This window comes from Solanum stenotomum, unplaced genomic scaffold (genome assembly GCF_019186545.1).
Source record: "Solanum stenotomum isolate F172 unplaced genomic scaffold, ASM1918654v1 scaffold18271, whole genome shotgun sequence".
Lineage (NCBI taxonomy): Eukaryota > Viridiplantae > Streptophyta > Magnoliopsida > Solanales > Solanaceae > Solanum > Solanum stenotomum.
This window is the reverse complement of record NW_026024956.1, coordinates 78,843-105,032: the sequence shown is the minus strand read 5'-3', so window position 1 is coordinate 105,032 and position 26,190 is coordinate 78,843. Positions and strand designations below refer to the sequence as shown.

The following is a 26,190-nucleotide window of genomic DNA, read 5'->3' as shown; positions in this document are numbered from 1 at the left end:
CAATCCTCAAATTCCCAGGTACAATCAAGAATCGACGGTAGAAATCCTAGCCAGGAAACACATAAGAGGGATTCAACCGTTCTAAGAAATGTTAACTGATTTGAGCCAAATACCATTTCAACAGCGTCATTCTAATGCAACCCTCAAATAAGTTCCCCATTTGTCAAAACCAAATCAATCCTCAAATTCCCAGGTACAATCAATCAAACAGTTAACAATATCAACAAATACTTAACTGCTGACCAACTTCACATAGGTCAATCTGACGACATCTAATTCTACCACAACTTGAAGCAAAACCTGGTTCAAAATCAAATCTTTATCGACATCTCAAGTTCAAAAATCAAACCTGTCACGGACAAAAGCCTAGAGTTTAAGTGGATAAGATATAAGAGTAGACATGCGAGCCTATTATCTACCAAGTTTCAAACCGTGCACCAGGGTTTATCAAAAAATCAAATCTTTATTAAATATATTCCAATAACAACATAGAAAGACCATCTCCAAGCACCAGGAAGTGTAAGTTCTCCACCTAGTTACACAAATTAAGCACCATCCTCACCGCATAAAGATGCTACGTCTTGGCAGTGGGCGTATTCATATGAGCCCTTTTTGTTAGAAAATTAACCAAAGGTAAGGAAAGAGATGGGCTTGAACCCATCCACTACCTCCCTTTGAACTATATAATATATTGAATGAAACAATCTATCAAAATATGTCTCTATGTATACGAGCACAAATCCTACTCCCCAGACCTCACTTCTTTTTTTATAACCGTGGTGTCCAAGTCAACTTTTGCACGCCACGACTAATTCCACAGGATACCTGTTACCTGCCACGTCCTCCCACCACCAGTATGTATAGATAACTGTCCACCAAAGGCCTAGACAGATGGGAAGAAATCACCTATTTTTATTTTTATTTTATATCTGGTGGGATTTGAACATGAGACATCACTTGTTATACGTCTCCATATGATAAGTTCACACTCATTTTCAAGAAGAATAAACAATGGTTTCAAAGATATTCCAAACTCATTTACTCAACAATATTGGATCCACTTATCCTCATTCAACATCAAATCAATCATACATCAGAAATTAGTCAATAAATAGCAACACTAAATGTGGATCTAGCCCTTCGAATCGCGTTAAACCAAATCCACTTCTTTCAACTAAAAAATTTACAACTAAACTTATCATATCATATATCATATATCATCATATCATATCATATTATATTATAAGTGGAAAGAACTTAAGTCAAAAGTTGAATTACCGTTTTACCCTTTATATAATTATTTGTTCTACATTAATAATATTGAAGTAAAAATACTCATAATTATGAAAAGAATCAAATCATTAAAGATTTTGAGCCAAAAATTAAAAAAAAATCCATCAATTTCCAACTTAATGGTTTGACCTTTGATCTTCATCTACATTAATAATATTGCATATAAATACTCATAATTATGATTTAAGTCAATATACTCTTCCTTTTCTCGAGGCACAATACTTCTTCATCTCTTGTTTGTGAGCAAACTGATGAAGATCAAAGGTCAAAAATTAAGTTGGAAATTTATGAGTCTTTTTAATTTTTGACTAAAATATCTGTAGTAATTTGATTCTTTTCATCTTCCCTTACCTAAGGTCCCTTATTTAAGTCGCCCAAAAAGCAATTGAATTTGCAAATCCCATTGAATCTTTTTACTCGAATATGGTGGCAAAACCGTACAAGGCTTCACTGGTTGGTCCACAAGATCTTCCAATAGATTACTACGGCTTCATAGCCGTCATCTTCGATGTCTTTGGTGCCATGTTATCAAATACAAGATTTGCTCGTGGCTTGTTATTATATTCAGTGTGCAATCCATTGCTAACATAAGGAATATGAAAAATGATCTTAAGCAGATCTCAATGGCTATGATGTTTGGTATCACGGGTCTCATAACAAACTACTTGGGTGTTAGTCCCTGGGAAAGCAAGACAACTTGATGGAATTGTTTTAGGCACAACACTCATTTATAAGAACATGTGGATGTCGTCCCGAAATATTTGCATTCTTTTGATGATTCTTAGCTAAATGAAGTTGTAGAATAGGTTTTTGTTTTTATAGTTTGAGCTCTTTTTACTGGGCTATTCTGTCCCAAGTTCTAATGGCTCTAATCTTAGCAAACACTGTCAAAATTATTACTGTGGTGATATAACATTTTGTTAGTGAATTCAGGTTTCTATATCTTAACTAATGTCTTGTAATGTTGGAAGCAACTAATGATTGGCTCCTCTTCAATATTCTACCTTCATTTCTACATTTCTCTGTTAGATTTCATGCAGAGGTTAAAGAATGAAGAAGATCAAAAAGTTGTTGAAATGGTTGATCATTAGAATTGTTTGATAATAATTATATGCGACAAATGTGCAATGCACGTTCTCGAAAACTAGTATTAGTAAAAGTAGGAAACTCCAAAGTTGGATTGCTATTTTGCCCCTATACTAAATTAAAATGTAATAAAATAATTAATCTAAATCTAAATTAAATATCTAATTAAATAGTAATATTTGAATTACATAATAGAGGAGCGAAATGAGAAGTTCAACAGTCCTACTCAATTACTATGTGTGAAACAACGAACTATTAGTCTTTTTTAAATATTATTATACTCAATTGTTTTCTTTCTTTTGATGGTAATGGATGAACACTAATAAAGTTTCAATTAATATAGAAGTTGAAACGTATTTTTGCTAATTATGAGAAGTTGAAAAGAATCAAGTTAAGTAATTGAGGAATATCAAAGAGTTTTTACCATCAAATCTTCAAGACTACACTATGTAAACATACTCAATATTAGTCATTCAGCATAAGCTTCCGTTGTTAAGCAGGTACAGAAGTGTCTTCTAATTTCAGGTACAATCTTAGTTTAGATTTTTCCGTTTGACTTGCTAACTTCATTTGAATGATAATGTTCTAATTTTTTTTAATACGTACAATAAATAGCTTGAAAGGTATAATCACACATAAAAAAATGAGTTTTGTACACATGGTTTGATGCTGAATGATGATCAACTCTCTTTTTTAAAAAAAAAAAAATTTACAGACCCAGGAGGGCCGATTTATTAAAATGATAAAATATACAAAAGTACATTTAATTGCTTATAGATGGGTAAGCTTTTGAGACTTATCTATTGTGCAATAGATCAAAAATATCAAGAGAACCCTTGTAAAAAACATCTTGTCCTCCTAATAGTTTATTATATACTTTTTAATTTATTTTTTATTGATTTTCATTCGAGATACACGTGCAACGCACGTGCCCAGAGACTAGTATATATTATTATAAGTGGAAGCTTTTAACTTCAAAATTGGATTACCATTTTGCCCTTTCCTAAAAGAATCTCTTTATTTGAATTTATTTTTACAAAAAAAAAAGAGGAGACAAGAAAAACCAAAAGTCATTACTTTTATTTAATAAACAACCGTTTCTTTTCTGGCAATTCAATGATCACATTGACATATAACTATTTCCTCCTAAGAGATAACCCCCATAAGTTTTTTCAGAATTGAGAGATTTCTTTATCTTCCACATTCAACTCTTGTATTTTCTTATTTTTTTAGAATGAAAGATTTTTTTTTCTTATCACGTGTATTTTTTTTATTTTTTTTTGAAGGGCAACAATCATTCATATTTTATCAACAAAATCAATTATGAGACTATGCTGAAGAAAGATATCAGCTTAATCTTCTGGGCAACATGAAAACAAAATTTTAATTTAGGGAAGGTAAGCTCTAAAATGGCAAATATCATAAAGTTCGTTATATCTTTCTAAACATGGATTGATCAATTTTCTCTTTCTATTTTTTGTGTTCTTCATGAATATCGTGTGATTATATATTGTTGGTTTATACAAGGTTTTTGGGATAATAGAATACCAACTTAACTTTCCAACACCAATTAATTATATATTTTTTGCTTTATGCAGATTTTATACGGTTGAATCAGTGAAAAGATATAATTTCTTTCTTTTCGGTTCACATCGTAGGTAATTGTTCTATTGAATATTTTAGCACTTCTTATGGACTATCAAACTAATTTTTTCCTGTTTGCTTTTTATTTTTCTCAATTTTTATTTATCAATTATTTGTACATTACAAAAGTCTATTTTTCTCATCAATTGTTTTTAACATTTCAAAATCTCGAAATATACTTACTAATGAATACCATTTTCAATAATAAATATTATCTTTGGGATAAAAATATAATATTATACTTCATAATTCATTGTACTCAAGTCTCCAAAACATAATTATTATTTTTATGTTATATTAATTTCTAAATTTTCATTTTTCATATATTATATTATTATTTTGAATGTGAAAGCCTTTTAAGTTAAAAAAATGAATTACCAAAATGTCCATTATAAGTTGGACATTTTTACTCATTAGTCATGAACTATTACTTCAATATTCAAGTTATACAAAATTGTAAGAAAAAAATTCATAAAACATTACCAAAAGCAAGCACTTATAATCCTTTTCAGGTGCCAGTAGTTCCTTTACAAGGAAGGGATGGCAATCCTGTTAGCAATCAAATGTGAGGATGCCTACTTTGATAACATGGAGTTATGGTGGTAATAACGTTGCTATCCAAGGATCTTGGGACAACTGGACATCAAGGTAAACTCTGGCCTCTTATTCAGGAGTTGAACTAAATTCAATCAAGTACTGGATATTTGCTTGCAGGAAAATTCTCCAAAGATCAGGCAAGGACTATACCGTTCTCTTGGTCCTTCCATCGGGTATATATCATTACAAATTCATTGTGGATGGAGAAGTTAGATATATTCCAGAACTTCCACGTGTAGCAGATGAGACAGGCGTCGTCTTTAATCTTCTTGATGTTAATGCAAGTGAGAATTCTGTCTCCTGATCATTTTGTTACATTATCACAGCAGAGGCATCTTTGATAACTTCAGCACATTAATGGATAAACATGTGTTTTATAGTCTATATACCTGCTGTTCCCTGAGAATTCGTTTGGCTCATAACACAATTCGCGTCCTTCCTGCAGGACAATGTTCCAGAGAACCTCGAAAGTGTTGCAGAGTTTGAGGCCCCGCCATCACCTGACTCTAGCTATGCACAAGCTTTGCTGGGAGATGAGGATTTTGCAAAGGAGCCAGTGGCAGTTCCACCCCAACTTCATCTAACTGTTCTTGGTTCTGAAAACTCAGAAGAAGCACCTTCTTCTCCAAAACCCCAGCACGTAGTACTTAATCACCTCTTTATAGAGAAAGGATGGGCTTCTCAATCCGTTGTTGCTCTTGGTTTAACGCATAGATTCCAGTCCAAATATGTCACCGTTGTCCTCTACAAGCCACTGAAGAGGTGACAACCGCGTGTTCACAATCAAATCTTTCCAGAACTTTCTCAGAGTGGTTGCTTTAAGATTTCCACTGTTCAAACTTGCTTTAACCTCTCTTCCCTGTTGTACAATAGTTTCAAGTTTTATCAGCTATGCATATTCCGTTTCTTCACCTTCTTTTCAGTGATTTTATGTTCACAAAAGGATTAATGTGCAAAATGAAAAGAAAATATAGTTAGCTAGATTTTGAATCTCATTCACCACCAATGCATCTTTTGGAGGACAAGAATAAAATAATTTTCTGTCGTGGAACAAAATATTTCTCATCTCTTCCTCGAATAGATTATTGTTTTTTGTGGTTTATTATTTTGGAATTTTAATGAACTAATTGTGGATGGTTCATAAGATTTTATATTGCATATAACTTATCATTAAAGATTTTCTCACCCTCAATTTTCATGGTCAAATAATGCTACACACTTTAAGCAAACGGGATTTAACGATAGTACGTCTACAACTAATTACATCTTTTCCTTAAAGAAATAACAGTAATATAATTAGTGATTATTTCTTCTTCTGCAATTCGTTTGCCTTCGCTGCTTCTTTCTCCTTCTCATCATTATTTTGTGCTCCAGCTTTACAATGATTCTTGCAAACCATATCGGTTTTCCAGTTGACATCATGAAATATACTATGGATATTCCAATACATAGTCCACTTCCATAGCCCATAAGAGCAGCTTTCCGAAAATCACTCAGAAATTCAGAATTGCTTTCTTCACCGTCTAGCTGTCCAGATACGACATAAGTTGTCCCTGATTCAGGATCACCTCCACAACTTTTTGTAACAGGAAATCCACGTAATCCATCATTTCCTTCATATGAATTGCTCTCAAAGGTCTGAAATTGATTTCCTTGAGGAATGCACCCTTCGAGATGATTGTAGGAAAGATTTAAGACTTCAAGAGATGTAAGAGAAGCAAATTGTGCTGGTATCTTCCCTACAAGATGGTTACTTGATAGGTCCAATGATTCAACCAAAGATAAACTTCCAAGTGATGACGGTATATGACCTTCCAATCCATTATGAGATATATTCAGCACACGGAGTGCAATGAGATCTCCCATAATACTTGGAATAAGTCCTTCAAATTTGTTGTTTGAAAGATCGATAGTGGTGTACAAAAACAAGATTCTCACAATTTCACGCTCATATCCCTTGGATACGACAGCTATCGAGTCTTGGTAATATCGATCTCCACCATATCTTGATGCTTCCATTGATAGATCAATTGTCCTCATGGCTTTCAAATGTTGAAACAGACTCGATGGTAAGTGTTTTGTGAAGGCATTGGAGGAGAGATCTATGATTCGAAGCTCTGGAAACATGTTCTCAATCCTTGATGTTCTGATGGGACCATGCAATTTGTTGAATCGCAAGCTTAGAACTTTCAGCTTTGGCAGAGTCCCCAACCACACAGGGAATGTGTCGTTGAGGTGATTGTTTCCTAAATCAAGAACTTCGAGTTGTTTGCAATTGGTCAGGGATTGTGGGATTTTCCCCTCTAGTTTATTGCCATGCAAGTTGAGGCTGCTCAGTGAACTTCCATTGTTGAAAGTTGTTGGAATATTCCCAGAAAGATTGTTGTGGCGCATATCCAAAACCTCGAGGGCAGTGATATTACCCAAACATTGCGGAATTTCTCCACGCAAATTATTTGTCGCCAAATCAAGCATTACCAGTGATGTCAAGTTACAAATAGATGACGGAATTTCTCCAGTGAGCTTATTATGGGATATGAAGAAGAGTGTTGTGGAATTTGATGGAATGGGTAGTGAACCTTGAAGCAAATTGGACCGCAAATCAATAATATCTGCAAACTGAAGAGGAATTGATTCCACACTCGTCAGCATATTGTGGGATATATTAAGATGTTGCAATGAAAAGATCCAGTTAGACCATGCCCAATCAGGAATTCTTCCTTGAATCTTATTATTTGAAAGATCCAACTGCCGAAGCTGCTTTGCGGATCTTAGAAACTCCAACTCTTTCACTTCAAATGCGGCCAATTCTAACTCAATAAGAGATTCGGGCAAAGTAACGTTGTTGTCATTGATATTATTATATGAAAGACTAAGATACGAAAGCTGTTTAAGGTTTGAAAAGAGGTTGACATCCACACGACCACTAAAATTATTGAAAGAAAGGATAAGGCTTATTAGGTTCACAAGGTTTTGAATTGAGTGGGGAAGATGACCCTGCAGCTGATTGCCCTCTAAACTTATCCAGATTAGTGAATTGGACTTGAAATCTTCAAGCGGACCAGATAAGTGATTAAAACTCAAGCCTATTCCCTTTAGTGATGGTAGGGATAACATCCCTGGTGGTATTGTTCCATTCAGGGAGTTATTGTAAAGGACCAAATACTCAATGCGGGTGAGATTTGAAAGAGATTCAGGAATAGGCCCTCTAAGGTTGCAACTTTGAAGAAACAAATAACGCACCGAAGTTAGATGATAGCCAAGAGACTCAGGCAAATTATCAGAAAAATTCACGCCACTGAGACCTAACCATACGAGAGATGCACTGCTGTTCCATTTGGTCTTTGGAAAATAACCACTTAGCTCATAATTGACAGATAAGTCAAGTGTTTTCAGGTTGGGCAGGTGAAATATACTCTCAGGTATTATCCCATACAATCGTGTTTCTGACAGGATCAGAGTTGTTAAATGAGAAGAAAAATTTAGAGGAATGGTGGAAGAGATGTTTATGCCACTAAGATCAAGCTCTCTTAATTGGGTCAAGTTCTGAAGAAGCGATTTAAAATCATGGGTTGTGAGTCTTAGCTTCTTACTGTCATAAATTGTGGAGATTAGAAGAGAGTGTAACTTGGAAAGATGAGAGATTTCAGAAGGAATTTGACCTGAGAAATTAGAGTCGGAAAGATCAAGATGCATCAAGCTCGAAAACTTGCTGAATTCAGGGGAGATATGAGAATTGGAGAAGTTATTGAAAGAAAGATCAAGCCTTTGGAGATGCGAGAGTTGGAATAGGCTGCTATTGGAATCGATGGTTCCAGTGAGATTACTGCAACTGAGGTCAAGTTCAATGACATGTCCAGTGATGTCATCACATACGGCTCCATCCCATGAGCAGCAATCTCTACTTGTGTTCCATGAACTCGTTTTTGGATAAGACTTCGGACAATAATAAGTGACTGCTGAGGGATGTATAGTAAAGGACTGCTTGAATTTTAGAAGTGAAATGGTTTGATGTTTGTGAGGTAAAATGGATATTGAAGAAACTTCATGACAGAGAAACACAATTAAAAGCATAACTGCATACCCCATTTTTAGCTTCAAACACTACCTAAGTATGCAATAAAAGTATGCAACTATTTATATACTAGTCCTTGGACACATGCTTTGCACGTGTATTCCATACAATTTTAAACTACACAAACACACACAGTCAAATGTGAACCTATGTGCTCCAAACATAGTCCATGTCCACACTTGAAAGTTCAAATATGCAAAGGATTTCACGGATCAATTACTTCTATCTGAATTTGAGTTTTATTACAACATAAGCTTTTCAGAAATACATATTATACTAAAAGAAGTGAATATGTTGCTAGTTTAGCAATAACACAAAAAGTGGTAAATATTTGTAGCTAAATCAATTGGAATAGATTTACCTGAAGTAGACTCTTCTTGGAGGAGAAATCTAACCGAAAGAAGGCAAATGGAATAATGGGACAAACACACCTTATGAAGAGTATTTTAAAGAATATGAACAGATTGACCATAATAAATATCATGGAGAAGATAAAACTACACCTATGTACAACCAGTAAAAATTAAGAAATTTAATATTAATATAAATGAAGAATGTAAAAAGACTCATTGGAAGATGAAAGAAAAAAAATTTAATGAGTAAAATAATTTAGAGAACTTATACACATGTGACTGACCATAATTAATTGTTGTTACACAATGTCGTCCTCACCCTCACCAAACGTTTTTGTTCCTCTAAACATGTAGTGAAGGAGAAGGTGAAAGAGATAAATAAAATTGTGGCAATAAGCATTTTCAGAAAGCATATATAGTATTTGGATTCATTGAATTTGAGGGGCTAATGAATTTTGTTATATTTTCTTATGTAAACAAAAGTTATTCAAATGAATATTTGCTTTTACTCGAAGAATATATATAAATTAATTTACCAAGTATGTAATTTCATCATCAGTTTGTGCTAATTATAACGGGAAAATGCATAAGTACCCCCCCAGCCTATGCCCGAAATCCCACAGACACACCTAACCTTTACTAAGGTCCTATTACCCCCCCAAACTTATTTTTTAATTAATTTTCTACCCCTTTTGGTCCTACGTGGCACTATTTTGAAAAATTTGTCAACACGTGCTGGGCCCACAAGAATAGTGCCACGTAGGACCAAAAGGGGTAGAAAATTAATTAAAAAATAAGTTCGAGGGGGTAATAGGACCTTAGTAAAGGTTAGGTGTGTCTGTGGGATTTCGGGCATAGGCTGGGGGGGTACTTGTGCATTTTCCCAATTATAACAGAAGAAAATCAAAAGTTTAAACGATTGCAAACTTCCATAGTAAGTATTTATTGAAGCAATAACTTAGCATTTAATATAATTTTATGAATATAATTCATCTGAAATTTTTTTATAACTTTGCACGGTAGGAGTAACTAAGGTACACTTGAGGGTCATTTTAACTGTTGCCAAACCTTTTGATTTCCTTTTGTCATTTAATAGGATATCATCCAATTGTACAAATATTCATTGTATCTATATTAATTCATGTCATAGATTGTGAGTTCTCCATTTTAGAATATTAATATTATTATTAAAAATATATTAGGATATTTATTATAATTAATGTGTATTTATATTTTTGTTCATAAATATGTAATATAATAGTGTTTAATAGAAAATACAATAGTTTTTATTAAGGCATAATACATAAATTGGACCCTAAACTTGGCTTCGAATTTTAAGTATGACCTCTAATTTTCAAAGTGCACAAGTAGGCACTTCAACTATCCAATTCTTTAAAAAAAAAACACGCGAATCCAACCTGGCATAACGCGTGATTGAGATGCAATTCAGGCGCGTCAGGGGTATTTTTCGAGGCACACAACAGTAAAAAAAAAAAAAGCGGAAATGACAATTTTACCCTTAATGAATCCCTTTTAAATATATCTTTATTTTTTTCAAATCAAAATCCCATTTTTCTTCTTCTTCTTCTTCGTAATTCTAGTACTCAAGCTTTTTTTCTCTTTTTGTGCACAATTTCTGGTCGTTTTTTATGTAATGGCTTCTAATTTTTTTTGTCATTGTGTAAAAAGAGCTATAATGAAGATTTCTTGGTCTGCAAATAATTCAGGTATAAAAAAAAGTGAATTTACATTCATGGTGACAACCTCTACCAAAAATAAACTTTCAAAAAGCAAAAATTAACATAACCAGACTAAATTGAGGAAGAACAACACATAAACATCCAAAAGATAAGAACTTTGACCACAAATCTTCACAATTTTACTTTGGTTTGCAAAGAAATTAGGGCTAGGGTTCCACTGATGTTGAGTGAAAATCGAGCAAATTGGAAAAAGAAAATACGACCCTACCCTTTTGTATTTTAATTTTTTCTTTTTTTTAATTATAAAATACGTGTAATTTTTTAATTACGTGGCAGCCACTGAGTGGCTCAATAAGCCACGTAGGAGCGTTTGTATATCACACAATTTGGCTGTTGGATTCGCGTGTTTTTTTGTTTAAGAATTGGATAGTTAAAGTGCCTACTTGTGCACTATGAAAGTTAGAGGTCATACCTAAAATTTGAAGCCAAGTTTAGGGTCCAATTTATGTATTATGCCTTTTATTAATATTTAATGTATATTTACATTTTTGTCCATAAATATTATGATATTATAAGGACATTTTTGTAATTCAACTTTTGACATTGAGGCTTCCCACTTATAATATAATATGATATGATATGATGATATAGGCACATATTTGTTTAACTAAGTCCAAGTTGGATTGCAATAGTAATAATTATCGATTTTGGCATTTTTATTTTTCATTTTGGGGCTAATATATCATAAGTTCATTAGGTATTTTAATTGACATGTATTATTTCATTGTTGTATAATTTTTTTTAAAAAAAAATTATGCAATGTGTGTTGTTTTTAATACACTAAATTAAATAATGCATAAGAAATAATATATGTATGGTTAATGCACAATAACTAATATAGGCATTACTAATACACTCTATTGAACATTATTCTTGTATACCAACCGTACTAATAGATGATTACTTAATGCATGCATTAGCATGATTAAAGGAACAACTGCCCCTCAAAATAAATAATCTCAGAATAGCTAATACAAACTTTATTAGTACATTATATATTCATCATCTTTCTTATATATCCCTACCAAATGCTTCCTATGGATTTGATGGCAGATTCAGAATCCATTAACTTTAAAACCTAACTCTGTCTCTTATGTTAATTATATATTAAGGAAAAATGCTTAAATAAGTCATCGAACTTGAAAAAGGGCTCATTTATGTCATTCGTTAAAAAAATTAGCCCATCCATGCCATTTTCGTTTGAAAATTAAAGGCTCATTCATGCCATTATTTGTTAACTGAAAATAGTTACGGTTTAGCAAATCATTTTTTCCACTTGGTAAATTATCATTCGGTCATGTCATTAATTAAAAAAAAATTAAAGGGAAAAAGCTCAACTATGCCATTGAACTTTGAATAAAGCTTCATTTATGTCATCCATTAAAAGTTTGACTCATCTATGCCATTTCAGTTAACAAAAATAATGGCATGAATGAATATTTTTCTCAAATGAAAATGGCATAGATAAGTCGAACTTTTAACAGATGACATAAATGAGCTTTATCTCAAAGTCCCATTGCATATTTGAGTCTTTTCCTTACAATAAATTATTTATGAATATGAGAGGGTTATTATTTGAATGGTAAAATCATATTCCAGTAAAAAATGTCTCGACATAATTTTAATCGTTCTTAACAATAGCCTTCTGATATCTAATTGCTTGATTAACATATATTAGTAAACTTTAGTATTTTATTAATTAAATATTTTATAACAATTTTATTAAATATCAATAATAATAATAATAATAATAATAATAATATATATATATATATGGAAAATTACATAAATCTCATAGTTTTAATATGAAATTACAATCTATCCCTAATAAATTTTTAATTACATTAATCCCTTAAAAATTAAAAAAATTGGATACAATAATTGAAGCTCGGATACATTAAATACTGTCTCAGATACATTAATATGTAGCTCGAATATATTAAAAACTAGCTCGGATATATTAAATACTGGCTCAGATACATTAATATGTAGCTCAGATACATTAAAATCTACCTCAGATACATAATATGTAGCTCGGATACATTAAATACTGGTTTGGATATATTAATATGCAGCTCGGATACATTAAAGAAATAAGAGATTTTGGAGATTTTTAAAAGTAATAGGGGATAATGGAAATAAGTGAAACAAAATGTGTGTATTTCTGTAATTTGTCCATATATATATATATATATATATATTAGGATGATATATGATTAATGGTATTATTGTACTAACTCAACTTTATATGGGTATTTTGGTATTTAAACTTTCGAATATACTAGGATGATATATGATTAATGGTATTATTGTAGTAACTCAACTTTATAAGGGTATTTTGATATTTCAACTTTCAACTTTTTTTGTTCCCACTTATATATATATATCAAACTATTTTTCACTTCAGAATAGATTTGAACCAATTGAAGCATATGAAAATATTTTTGATATCTTATGCAACGGTAAAATATTGAGATTCATTGTATGATGAGAATTTTTTTTAAAAACATTGTCTTAACCTTGAACTTTTGTTAACACATAATAGTTATTCTGATATTGATGATTTAGATTTATTTTTTGAATTAAAAGTGTTAAGAGAAATAATACAAGTAGAAGATAATGGTCTACAAAAAATACTCAATCAAATAAAAAGACTCTATTCTTTTCCAAATACACAAATTGCTTATATAAAAATGTTAACAATTCCTATAACTGTTGCCTCGACCGAAATAAGTTTTTCGAAACTAAAATTATAAAATCTTATTTAAGATCAACAGTGTCTCAAGAGAGATTGAATGGATTAGGTGTACTATCAATTGAAAATGAATTATTAAAACAGTAATTAATGACTGACATCTAAAAAAGTTAGAAAAATAAATTTTATATAAAAGCATATATGATGAAAAAAAATATATATTAGGACCCTTCTCTTAAATTTCGCTTTAGACCTCCAATCTTATTGGATCGGCCCGGTACAAGTATGGAGTAATTTAATTCAGACAAGGATTTAACCAAATAGTTTTGTTGTCTATGATGCAGATATGTTTTTTTTGGTTCTCATTTCACAACTCTAAAGTTGTGAAATAAAGTGAAGAAGGATAATGAATTACTCACTCAGTTTTAATTTGTTTATCTAGGTTTGACTTGACATGTAGTTTAAGAAATTAAAAGAATTATTTTTTGAATCTTGTGGTATTAAATAAAGATACGTAGAATGTACATCAAAATGTCATTTAATCTTATAATCTTAAACATATAAATTATAAAGTTGAAATTAAAGAGTTGCCAAAAATGAACAAAGACATACCTTTTCAAAAGAACTAATTAAAAAGGAAAGTATGAATGTAAATGTGCTGTAGTTTTAAGTGGATATTTCCAATGAAAGCTACTTCCTCTGTCCCTAATTACTTGTTCACTTTTGAATTGACACACCTGTTGACACCTAATTTTGTCCCTCCTTTCTTCTAATTTATTTCGTTGAGTTTCTAAATTACTAATAAGTTGAATATTTTATAATTAACTACAATTTTACATTTTATTACTATTATATCATAATTATCTATATCACTTTAAACTTTACTATTTTTGTGATTATCATCTTTCTATTATCATTTTCATTATTTCAAGATTATATATTTTTAATTAACTTTACGATTATTACTTTATCATCGCCTTCTTTAAAGTAAATTATCATTACTTTATTTCGAGTTTCGTCCTTATTAAAAACTTTACATAATATATTTTATACTAATTAGTAAGTTGGAAGCTCAAAAGAATTAGTTTGCAGACGGAAAAGGCCCACAATATTTCAACAATTCAGCCAATACTTTGGCTATCAAAACGAAGCCCAGCAATGGCCAAATAAGGCCCAAATCCGCCAGCCCTCTTCACAACAAAATATTAGAATAGGTTCAGCCTGAATGAATTAGGTTTTAATCTCTATCCAACTCTTAAGACTCACTTTCCCTCCCTATACCATTTGAGACAAAACTCCAAACTTCTTTGGGTGAAATCAGATTTTGAATGCCATTTTTGTGCAAAGGGTAAGCTTTTCTAGATCAGTCTCCATCTCTTTCTGTTTGGATCTGACTAAGTCACGTGAAGGCTGCCAAGTTCGTCCAAATTTCCAACGTTCAAGTTTGAATGCGTTTCTTGACCAATGTTCAAAAAATCTGAAACTCAAGATTCCCGCCCAACAAACACCATAACCTTTGTATTCACTTATAAATACATCCATATACCTTTACAAAAGGGAGTTTTTTTTTTGGGCCAGCCACCTCTTTCCCCTCCAACCTTGCTATTTTCTTACAACTTTAGGAAAAGAGGTTCTGATATCTCCTTGATTCTGTTGGACGACAACAGAGGTATTCCAAAGTGTTCCAGAATATAGATTCGAGGCTGATAACCCCCCTAGTTCACTGCACCACACAAGGTAAAATCAAATCCATCTCACCTCTGGCATACTTAATTAAGCATCTGTGATTGGTTTAGGAAATAATGAGTTAGATATTTCTTATCTGTAGTTATATTACAATGTACTAATAGATTTTAGGTACTACTGTGATATAATAATCTTTCTTTAGGTTGTTGAAAATCTAATCGTAATATATAAAATGGAGTACAACTCCATATTCTACTAGATTTAAAATCTATCCCATACTAATACCTTGTCTAAAAATAATAAACTGACTACTTTTGGTTTAGAATTAGATATGCTAGCATGTACAGAAATTGTATCTATTAACAAATGCTCAACTACTATCTTGAACTATGATTTGATATAGTAACAGTGAGCAATGATCCTAGTCGCTTTCTCTTTCTGTTGCATTATCTTTAGAGATATATTTATGGGAATAATTTGTAACACGTTCCTAGAGACGATTAACAGAACTTTCGAACGACTATTATCCTCTTTTAGACACTATTCAAGAATCAGATTGCTCCTCTAACTTCTTTTTTCGTTTTCTTTGTTTGCATGAACACCGGAGTTGACGAGTTCTACGAGTCCTTCTTAAGACTCTATTTCGTCGCTAGACCTGTGACCGGCAATTATTCTCCATTCCTTGCCATTTGTTTCTCTCGCCCCCTCCTAAAAATCTGAACAGAGGAGGAGCGGGGAGAAATTTCGAGGATGCAAGTTGTCCGTTATATTTTCTTTTGTGGTCATTCAAGAGTCGTCGAAAGTTGGCGAAATATTTCATTACTTTGATGCATTATGATGGTTTATCTATCTACATTTGCTTGCTTGTATGATTTAAAACTAAATTTTAATTATTTGCTAACCCATTAGGACTTGCGATTAACACAAGAGTTTTATTCCTAACTATAACAGTAGCTATTTAGTCATTTATAATATGATACCCTTTTTAAGATTTCACTTTAATACTCTAATCATTTGATGTCCTTCTAAAAAATATATATAATAAGGTACTCAAGTTTGTCAACATTTACGATATTTTTTAAAACACCTTGGGTTAATAATGTTATTTTCATAATTTGAAATTACTATTTTTATTATGGTCATGACGAGTCTATACTTTAAGCTTTTTAGTTTCAAGCTTTCTAAAAATGAAGTTATAAATCTATGATTGTGAGTTAAAAATGATTTTACTTTAGTAGCTTTTATTTCTAACTTTCAAGTTTTCTTGGCAATAACTTTGTTTCCATGGATTTGACAAAATAAGGAATGATTTATTTTGACTTAAATTTGTCCATGTAAGCTAGTTTAGACATAAAATTTCATACCTTTTCTTTTAAACTATTTTTATCCAAACACTCTCTTATGCTAATATTCTATTTTTATACTTAGCCTAATTAACTAAGTTCGGTCGGTTAACCATTTTTAATGGATCTTAAAGGATGCCTCATCCCTTCCCTTTAGATTAGTTGAACCCTTACCTAGATTCTCGTGTTTAGTGGACCTTAAAATGAAGTTAACTTTAGAAAATAACTTTAATCAATTTAGGTGTCCTAATTCACCGTAATAATTAGGTGGCGACTTCTTGACTTAGTTATTAACTTTAGAAATCTCCAAAATGTTGTACACTATTTTGACTCGGTTAAAATGGGGTGTAACAACACCTATTAAGAAATCAATTATTGGCATTGTAAGTTTACCATTTTACCCTATTAATTATGAAGTGGATGGATTAAAAATTTAAGATTTTCAAGAAATTCTATCTTTTTCAAAGTAATTAATTGAGGGTATAATAAGAAAATTATTTTGTCCTTTCTTGATTTGTCAAAATGGACAAGTAATACGGACAACTATAAAAGAAAAAATGGACAAGTAATTAGGGAGAAAGGGAGTTGGTTCATTAGGTACCAAAAGGGAAATGTGTTTTCTCCAAATGTTGCAAATTGACGGATTTCTATCATTCACACTTTGTCTTTGTTCAAATTTTATCAAAAAAATGTTGTCATTTTGAAGTCAAATTTGACTTGTTTTAATTAAATATTTTATACATGTGTTACACATCTACCTTTTTTCTACAAGTAAACAAAATTATCATAAGAAGAAAATAAAATTCCTGAAAAAGAAAACAAGTTTAAAATGAAATAGAGAAATCTTCTTTTTAATTTATTTTCTTAAAATAGAATCGTATGTTAGCACTACTTTCTGATTTACTGTCATCACAATATTTCAAGGTTAATTACAGCAATGATCACTACTAAACGTATTAATTGTACAGCTAGCATAAGACAATAAGTCTAATTCCAAAAGTTGGCTAGTCCATTAATGAGATAATTTTAGGTTTACCTTGTCCTTAATACTTTCAATAACCATATTTTCAAATCTATAGTTTGGAGATTGGCCTATGTAACATGATCAAACCATCACTAGCTATTAATGACAAATGTGGTCATATCTAACCAACAAGAATAGGTGAAGAATTAAACAACCAATACTCAATATCATCAATTGTTTTCATGCCAAACTTTCAGAAAAAGGAAAGCTATCAATTTTAACCGATAAATTGACCCGTTCCACAAGTCAAATTTGTTTTTTTTTTCTTTATCCATGTGTTACACATCTACATCTTTTTTCAAGTAAACAAGAATGTGATACAAGTTTAAAAAAGGAGTAGAGAATCATCTTTTTAGTTTTGGCCTTAAAATAGAATCATATGTTTTGTTACCTTCTGATTTACCGTCATCACAATATTTCGAGGTTAATCTCACTGAAGGTCAATACTATACTAAACTTACTCTTCCTAACACTAAAGTCACAAAACTATTTTTGTAACAATAAAGCCATTAAACAAGAAAGTGTGGATAACAGTAATAGCAAGAACTAGAGTAACGATGGAAAGTAGTTCATTATAACTGATGCAATTAGCAACTACTAATCATAGCATATCATATATTATTATAAGTGGGAAGCTTCAATATGCAAAGTTAAATTACCATATTACTCTCACACTAAATTAAAATTTCATTAAATAACTAATTATTTAAATACTAAGTAATAATTATATTATATTATACAAAATACTAAAAATAAGGTGTAAAGTCAAACTTTGAAAAAAATAAATATTTCATAGAAAATTGTTAGAAATTATTTCATAGAAAGTTGTTAGGAATTACTTCTTTTTTTTATAATAAAAACGCTTTTATCTAATTCTTTTAAGAAAGGTTATGTTTAAATGGATTAAATTTGTTAATTAGATAAAGCGTTTTTATAAATGTAATAATTGCATACCCCATTTTTAGCTTCAAACACTTCCTAAGTATGCAATAAAGGTATGCAACTATATATAGATAGGCATATATTTAGCTTAACCAAGTTCAATGTGGATTGCAGTAGTAATAATTATCAATTTTGGCATTTTTTATTTTTCATTCTGGGGCTAATATGTTCATTAGGTGTTTTAATTGACATGTATTATTTCATTATTGTATAATTATTTTTTTTTAAATAATTATGCAATGTATGCTGTTTTTAATACACTAAATTAAATAATGCATAAGAAATAATATACATATGGTTAATGCACGATAACTAATACATACATTCTATTGAACATTATTCTTGTATAACAACCGTACTAATAGCTGATTACTTAATGCATACATTAGCATGATTAAAGGAACAATTGCCCCTCAAAAGCTTTCCATATTTTTTCCACCATATTTATAGATGGTATTTTTGTAAAATAAATACTTTCTAGAAATGATCAATGCGTGTTATTTTTAATACATCAAACCAAACACTGCAGAACAACATAAGAAATAATCTCAGAATAGCTAATACAAACATTATTAGTACATATATATTCATCATCATTCGTATATACCCCTACCAAATGCTTCGTATGGATTTGATGGCAGATTGAGAATCCGTAAACTTTGAAACCAAACTCTATCTCTTATGTTAATTATATGATAAAGGAAAATGCTTAAATATGCAATTGAATTTTGAAAAAAGGCTCATTTATGCCATCCATTAAAAATTTGGCTCATCCATGTCATTTTCGTTTGAAAATTAAAAGCTCATTCATGCCATTATTTGTTAACTGAAAATAGTTTCGATTTTGCAAAATTATTTTTTGCACGTGGTAAATTATCATTCGGTCATGTCATTATATAAAAAAAAAAATAGAAAAAAATCAAATATGCCATTGAACTTTGAATAAAGTTTCATTTATGTCATCCATTAAAAGTTTGACTCATCTATGACATTTCAGTTAACAAATAATGGCATGAATGAGTTTTTTTCTCAAATGAAAATGGCATAGAAGAGTCAAACTTTTAACAGATGACATAAATAAGTTTTATCTCAAAGTCCAATAGCATATTTGAGTCTTTTCTTACAATAAATTATATATGAATATGAGAGGGTTATTATTGAATGGTAAAATCATATTTCGGTAAAAAATGTCTTGACATAATTTTAATCGTTCTTAACAATAGCCTTCTGATATCTAATTGATTGATTAACATATATTAGTAAACTTTAGCATTAGTCTAAACTAATGGAGGCTAAGGAGCCGCTGAGCTAGGAGAAGATGAGGTGTGTTGGAGGATGTGAACGACATAATCATTATAGAATGCTATTTATGAAACTTGTTATTTTCCTGAAGAAAGCGTAACAATAATTTTATTCCACAATGTAATTAGTTCCAAATTCCATCTTGACCCATAATTTGATAGCAACTAAAAAGAAATAAAGAAATTAATTGTTATTATTCTCAAGTCTATGTAGAAGTCTTGGTATAGAAATTTCAAAGAAAGCTATACCACACAATTTAATTTCAATTTAATGAATAATTTCAAAGCTCGCAAAAGAAAAAATAGGAAAATAAATAAATTATTAAAACTGTTTTTTAGTTCAAGAACAAGGAAATCCTTACACTTGATTTAGATATTTATTCATGTGGATCTATTTCTTATTATAAACGGAGACTTATTTATAAATAAAAAATTAACTTTATTGGATCGATAACTGATTTAGTCAAGCATTTTTAAGTAGTGTTTGTTTTGGTATAATTGTAAGATATTGAATTGTTGAGGGACCTTATTGGACGTGATATTAGAATGAAACATGGCCTATTTTTTTTTATTCGATTTTAAATATCCACAATAGGGCGTTGATCAATCTATATTTTCACCGTGTGAGAAGCATTAAAGGTGTAAACACCAAGTTCTTGACGCAGTGTGCCTCCAAATAACTTTTTTCTTCCACCTTAAAGTATTAATGTTGTGAAAACTCCAATGAAAGTTACTTAACACACAAATCCCTTTCACTTCAAATTTTCATATTGAAATAAATTAATTACGAATTTCATTACAAAAGAAAAAGGAAAGAGAAATAGTCAAGCTAGGCCTGTTGTAGCCTTCGTATCAATGGGAAAATCACCTAGGTATATTATATCATTAAAATATTTACCATCTATAGCAATAAAAAAATTTTCCCTTCAAATATATCAATATTAGGAGAATCTAAGAGAAATCTTAGGAATAGGATCTATTTTAATTAAAACTTTAGATATCAATAACTTATATTTTAGGGAAAACGCGTAAGTACCCCCCCAGCCTATGCCCAAAATCTCAGANTCAACATGCACTGGGCCCACAAAGATAGTGCCACGTAGGCCAAAAAGGGGTAGAATATTACATATAAAATAAGTTCAGGGGGGGGGGTAATAGGACCTTAGTAAAGGTTAGGTGTGTCTCTGCGATTTCGGGTATAGGCTGGGGGGGGGGGGTACTTATGCATTTTCCCTATATTTTAAATTAATATTCACATATTTTGAAACTATTTAGTCCTTACACGAGGTCGAGTCTTGCCATAGAAATTTTACTTAACAATATATGTATAGGCACATATTTGTTTGACTAACTCCAAATTGGATGCAGTAGTACTAATTTAGTCATGATTTTTTTTTCTAATAAAGTGAAAAGGAAATAATTTTTACTGTAAACTCATTAATAATGGTGATTCAAATATTATTAATCCACATATATGTTTTACATATCATTATTATATCCATCTTCCGTATTATAAATTGATTACTTCTGAATGGTTAAATCAAATTTTGTACCAAATGTATTAACGTGATTTATAGTCACCTCCTTTCTTTACTTTAATTAGCCTACTTTTAACAACGATTGGTTCTATTGCTTTTTGGTTCCTTCTCATTTGATTACTTAATTTTATGAATAACTATTTAAAGAAATTTCTTTAGAAGATAAAAGGAAAAAAACCTAGAATAATCTAATTTTTTATATATAAAAAAATCATTCAGACCTGAATAGAGATTTTTTTTTCAAATAAAAATTCCACCTTGACCTATAGTAAATTTGATAGCAACTGAAAAGAAATATGGAAATTAATGCTTGTCATCCTCAAGTCAATGCACAAGTCTTGCTATAGAAATTTCAAAGAAAGCTACATCACACAAATTGATTCAATTTATTTAAATATTCCAAAGTTTGCAAAAGAAAAAAATAGATAAAAACAAAGTGTGTTTTGGTTCAAGAACCAGTAAATCATTATGCTTGATTTAGACATTTATTGATATAATATATTAATGTGTTCTTTAACTTGGTCTCACCTCATATTCATGCCCTCCAATTTTTGGTGTGCATAAATAGAAACTTAAACTTGTATAAAGTTGAACAAATAGACACACACATTGTAACATCCGGTAAGTTGAAATAACTATGAAAAAGCTTGAAACTGGAAATAGTCATTTTTGGAATAAAATTAAAAATCTGGAAATTTGGTTAAGTGTGGAAAATCAGTGAGTTTTGGCAAACTTTGAGCAGTCATAAATCCTAGCTAAGGATTATTTAGGAGTAGTTCCAGTTATGTTTGGAAAGACCTTGGAATGATCTTTCCAACGCCACCGAGTTTACTCAATTCCGAGTTTGTATGAGTGAGTTATGCCCTTTGAAAGTTGGGCAGTTGGCAGGGAAATCCGTCCGGAAATTTTAAGGGCATTTTGGTCTTTTCCCCAATCAATTCTTTTGGTTATATTGTTGTGTTAGACTGATTTTAGATCAGTTTTGTCTCATTTTAAAAGAGTGAGAGTGAGAGCTAGGGCTTGAGTGAAGAGGAGAAGAAGAGGAGAAGAAGAGAAGAAAGAGGAGATCAAGCAAGTTCCGTCAAAGATCGTCGTGGATATCGTCGGGGGTGATCCCTACTAGGTATGTGAGCTCATAGTGTGGGTTTGGTTCTTTCCCCCACATGCCAAACACAATTTTATTTTCAAGAAAAGAATGGTTGTGTTGTTGAAGTTGTTGGTGTTGTTGATTGTATTGTTGAGGTTCTTGTTGAGTTGGGACATGAGTTTGGTTGTGCTTTTGAGTTGAATATCTTGTATGTTGAGGGATTTTATGATCCTTAGTGTTTGGGATTGGAACCTTTGAAATTAGGGTGGTTTAGAGTTGGGAAAAAGAGGTAGAAGTCGAGTTTTCTGGGGAAGGGGCTGGCGCGTCGCGCCTGCCATCGCGCCCCAAAGGGGACTCTGAAGTCCAGCCCTTGGGGCGGCGTGCCTAGCAGAGCGCCAGCAGGCCCCCTCTGAGCTTCAAGGGCTGGCGCTCCGCGCCTTGCAGAGCGCCAAGGACGCCAAGTTCCCCCATTCTTTTCACACTTTCTCATGCATGTTCCTAGGTATTGTACCTATGTTTCCTAGTTGTTTCCAACACTCCAAGGTACTTCTAAACGTCAAGGAGTCATCCATAAACGTGTGATCATATACCTTGAATCCAAATTCCAATTCAAGGAGAGTTAGTTTCCAAGTCAGGTGAAATTAAGAGTTAAGTCTAGAAGTTAAAGAAGTGAGTCAAAGCAAGTCTTTAAAGTTGTTCGAGAGTCTTTATTGAACGTTTTAACTTCATTCTAAGGCTCAAGTTGCAAGTCGAGTAAAGAGTATAGAGCTTCAAGTTAAGTCAAGAACTTAAAGTTGAGTTCTTTTCTCAAAGTTATTAGGGAACTATGTATTCCCAAAGAAGTTTTAAAGAAATGTTTTTACATTTAAACAAGGTTGGAAACTGAGATTTCCAAAGAGCCTTCAGGCTAGTTTTTGAGTAATTATCTCAAATCAGCAACAAGACATATGTTTTAAAAACATAAGAGCCAGTACATTTTTGGGAGTAGTATCGAGCACCGAATTGGGGGAGTGTTCAAAGAACCCACAGCCCCCATAGAACCATGTTAGCCACCATGGGTAGAAAATGATCATACTTTTTAGATGAATCCTTTTCTAGATAGACTAGTGGATCCATTAGGCAGTTCAGGTCTTATACCTTTGGCCGGGTATGAGATACTCTGGCAACGTGAGGTCGATCATTGTATCATCACTATAGCTCTTATGTGATGGTTGTCGGTTAGAGAAACTCCCACAACAATTATTGTATTTTTATATACATCAGTTCATTTGTATTTCTACATACATCTCAGGCTTATTGTATCTTTGTATACACACAGAGTTTATAACAGGTTTTAAATAGTCTTTCTTTATATCGCACTTGTTTTAAATTGTCTTATATTGAAAGAAGTTAGTCAGGTTGAGTTGAGTTGAGCCAGGTAAGCTTTTCAGTTTCTTCCAGATATCCTTCTAGCCTTTGTTGCTTAGTTTTCCAACACGTATACTCGTACATTCACAATCATAACTGGAACTACTCCTAACTCATCCTGATCTAGGAGTTACGACTACTCAAAGTTGGCCAAAAACTCACTGATTTCCACACTTAGCCAAATTTTCCAGATTCTGAATTTTTCCAAAAAAATGACTACTTCCAATTTCAAGCTTCTTCATATTCATTTTAAATTGTCGGATGTTACATTTGTAATCAAATTATATTAAATCACAGAAAGACAAATAAGTGGGAAGTGTAACCAACACCTTATTGAATAGCTACTAATTCTTTGTTTTTTATTTCTTGTATATAATAGACAGCAATCAGCAATCACTCCGACCCTGAAAGAATAAACATTGACTGTTCTTTAGAAAATGTGCCAAACAGATTAAGATGGAAGAAGTAATCCCTTTTAAATGGTTTAATCGTATGATGGTTAGCTAAGGTGGTGGATACGCCCACACCCTATACAATTACTCTGCATGTTATACTGCCTGTCTGTATGCCTGTGATTTGCGGGGATGTGTCTGCATCTATTAGGTTTCACGCTATTCCTATATGAAATGCCTTTAGGAAAATGCTGGATGAACTCTTTTTTTCTGTTTAGTTGGAAGCTTGCATTATAGGGGACTTGCTTGAGTGTTGGCCTAACCCTCTGTTAAATGGGAAAAGGGAAAGCATCTCATGGCCTGTCTATTTGTTGGGTAAAACAGACAACTAATTTATATTAGCAAGGTACATAAAAAAAAGGAACTTATACCAGACGAGCAAGCTATAATGTTTCTGTATTAGAATGTCTTGCACTAATGACACCTAGTGCATCCGGGATCAGGCGGCAATGTTATGATGTAATCCTAGTAGGCCTGGTGAAACCTTTTAGTCAATCTGTAGTCAAGTGAAAGTTGGAGTTCTCCTTTTGTATGCGGGTTCTGCTCTGTATAATTCACTCTTACTCACTTTGGCTGATTTTTTTGCCACCTTATATATGATGAATATTCTTCATGTTTTGTAATCAACATTATCACTCAAAATTTAGGCTTTTCTAAGTGGACAGAAGGGGATAATGTCCCTCTGAGGTTGGCGAATTACCAAAAGCAAGCACCTCTTATTTTTAGTTAACTTGTTGATAGACCAAAATACTTACGACTGACTAGTTTCAAGACTAAACTCCTCTTTATCATCCTTTTCAGGTGCCAGTAGTTCCTTTACAAGGAGGGGATGGCAATCCTGTTAGCAATCAAATGTGGGGCAATGAATGTCAGGATGCCTCTGATCATTCACTAGAGGGTGGCATACCTACTTTGATAACATGGAGTTATGGTGGTAATAACGTTGCTATCCAAGGATCTTGGGACAACTGGACATCAAGGTAAACTATCGCCTCTTATTTAGTAGTAGAACTAGATTCAACCAAGTACTAGCTGTTGCGATGATTCCTGTTAATGGAGTTTCTGAATGTATCCACTAATGATATTTGCTTGCAGAAAGATTCTCCAAAGATCAGGCAAGGACTATACCGTTCTCTTGGTCCTTCCATCGGGTATATATCATTACAAATTCATTGTGGATGGAGAAGTTAGATATATTCCAGAACTTCCATGTGTAGCAGATGAGACAGGCGTTGTCTTTAATCTTCTTGATGTTAATGTAAGTGAGAATTCTGCCTCCTGATCATTTTGTTGCATTATCACAGCGGAGGCATCTTTGATAACTTCAGCACCTTAATGGATAAACATGTGTTCTATAGTCTATATACCTGCTGTTCCCTGAGAATTTGTTTGGCTCATAACACAATTTGCGTCCTTCCTACAGGACAATGTTCCAGAGAACCTCGAAAGTGTTGCAGAGTTTGAGGCCCCACCATCACCTGACCCTAGATATGCGCAAGCTTTGATGGGAGATGAGGATTTTGCAAAGGAGCCAGTGGCAGTTCCACCGCAACTTCATCTAACTGTTCTTGGTTCTGAAAACTCAGAAGAAGCACCTTCTTCTCCAAAACCCCAGCACGTAGTACTTAATCACCTCTTTATAGAGAAAGGTAGGGCTTCTCAATCAGAGTGGTTGCTTTAAGATTTCCTTTAACCTCTCTTCTCTGTTGTACAATAGTTTCAAGTTTTATCAGCAATGCATATTCTCCTTTCTTCACCTTCTTTTCAGTGATTTTATTTTCACAAAAGGATTAATGTGCAAAATGAAAAGAAAATATAGTTAGCTAGATTTTGAATCTCATTCACCACCAATGCATCTTTTGGAGGACAAGAATAAAATAATTTTCTGTCGTGGAACAAAATATTTC

The 26,190-nt window shown here is 32.1% G+C and overlaps 3 protein-coding genes across 4 annotated transcripts in view; 2 read left to right on the top strand and 1 right to left on the bottom strand.

Moving 5' to 3' along the window:
* The first annotated feature begins 4,594 nt into the window (after positions 1-4,594).
* LOC125850628 (SNF1-related protein kinase regulatory subunit beta-1-like) lies at positions 4,595-5,386 on the top strand. Its single transcript, XM_049530490.1, has 3 exons — positions 4,595-4,671; positions 4,738-4,900; positions 5,066-5,386. Exons 1-3 carry the CDS (start codon positions 4,595-4,597, stop codon positions 5,384-5,386), a joined length of 561 nt encoding a protein of 186 aa, XP_049386447.1.
* A 454-nt stretch (positions 5,387-5,840) lies between these two features.
* Positions 5,841-26,190, bottom strand: part of LOC125850626 (receptor-like protein Cf-9) — a 61,782-nt gene continuing 41,432 nt past the window's right edge. The window contains exon 2 of one of the 2 annotated variants that reach the window (XM_049530488.1): positions 5,841-6,098. In XM_049530488.1, the coding sequence (XP_049386445.1) occupies positions 5,917-6,098 (182 nt within the window). In that variant the 3' untranslated portion in view covers positions 5,841-5,916. Of the gene's footprint in view, positions 6,099-25,741; positions 25,917-26,190 lie in introns of those variants that run through there. The other variant, XR_007444833.1, reaches the window with a different exon arrangement.
* The window catches only part of LOC125850630 (SNF1-related protein kinase regulatory subunit beta-1-like), a gene marked incomplete at its 5' end in the record, with an annotated part of 25,030 nt that continues 23,900 nt past the window's right edge, over positions 25,061-26,190 (top strand). Inside the window, 3 exons of the mRNA XM_049530492.1 lie at positions 25,061-25,263; positions 25,379-25,541; positions 25,707-25,932. Of these exons, the coding sequence (XP_049386449.1) occupies positions 25,061-25,263; positions 25,379-25,541; positions 25,707-25,932 (592 nt within the window). The remainder of the gene's footprint in view (positions 25,264-25,378; positions 25,542-25,706; positions 25,933-26,190) is intronic.

Excerpts from the sequence above, each read along its gene's own strand:
- LOC125850628 (XM_049530490.1), top strand. The coding sequence starts at position 4,595 with ATGCCTACTTTGATAACATGGAGTTATGGTGGTAATAACGTTGCTATC. Across the intron at positions 4,672-4,737 it reads TGGGACAACTGGACATCAAG|GAAAATTCTCCAAAGATCAG; the intron begins GTAAACTCTGGC and ends ATTTGCTTGCAG. Across the intron at positions 4,901-5,065 it reads TTAATCTTCTTGATGTTAAT|GACAATGTTCCAGAGAACCT; the intron begins GCAAGTGAGAAT and ends TCCTTCCTGCAG.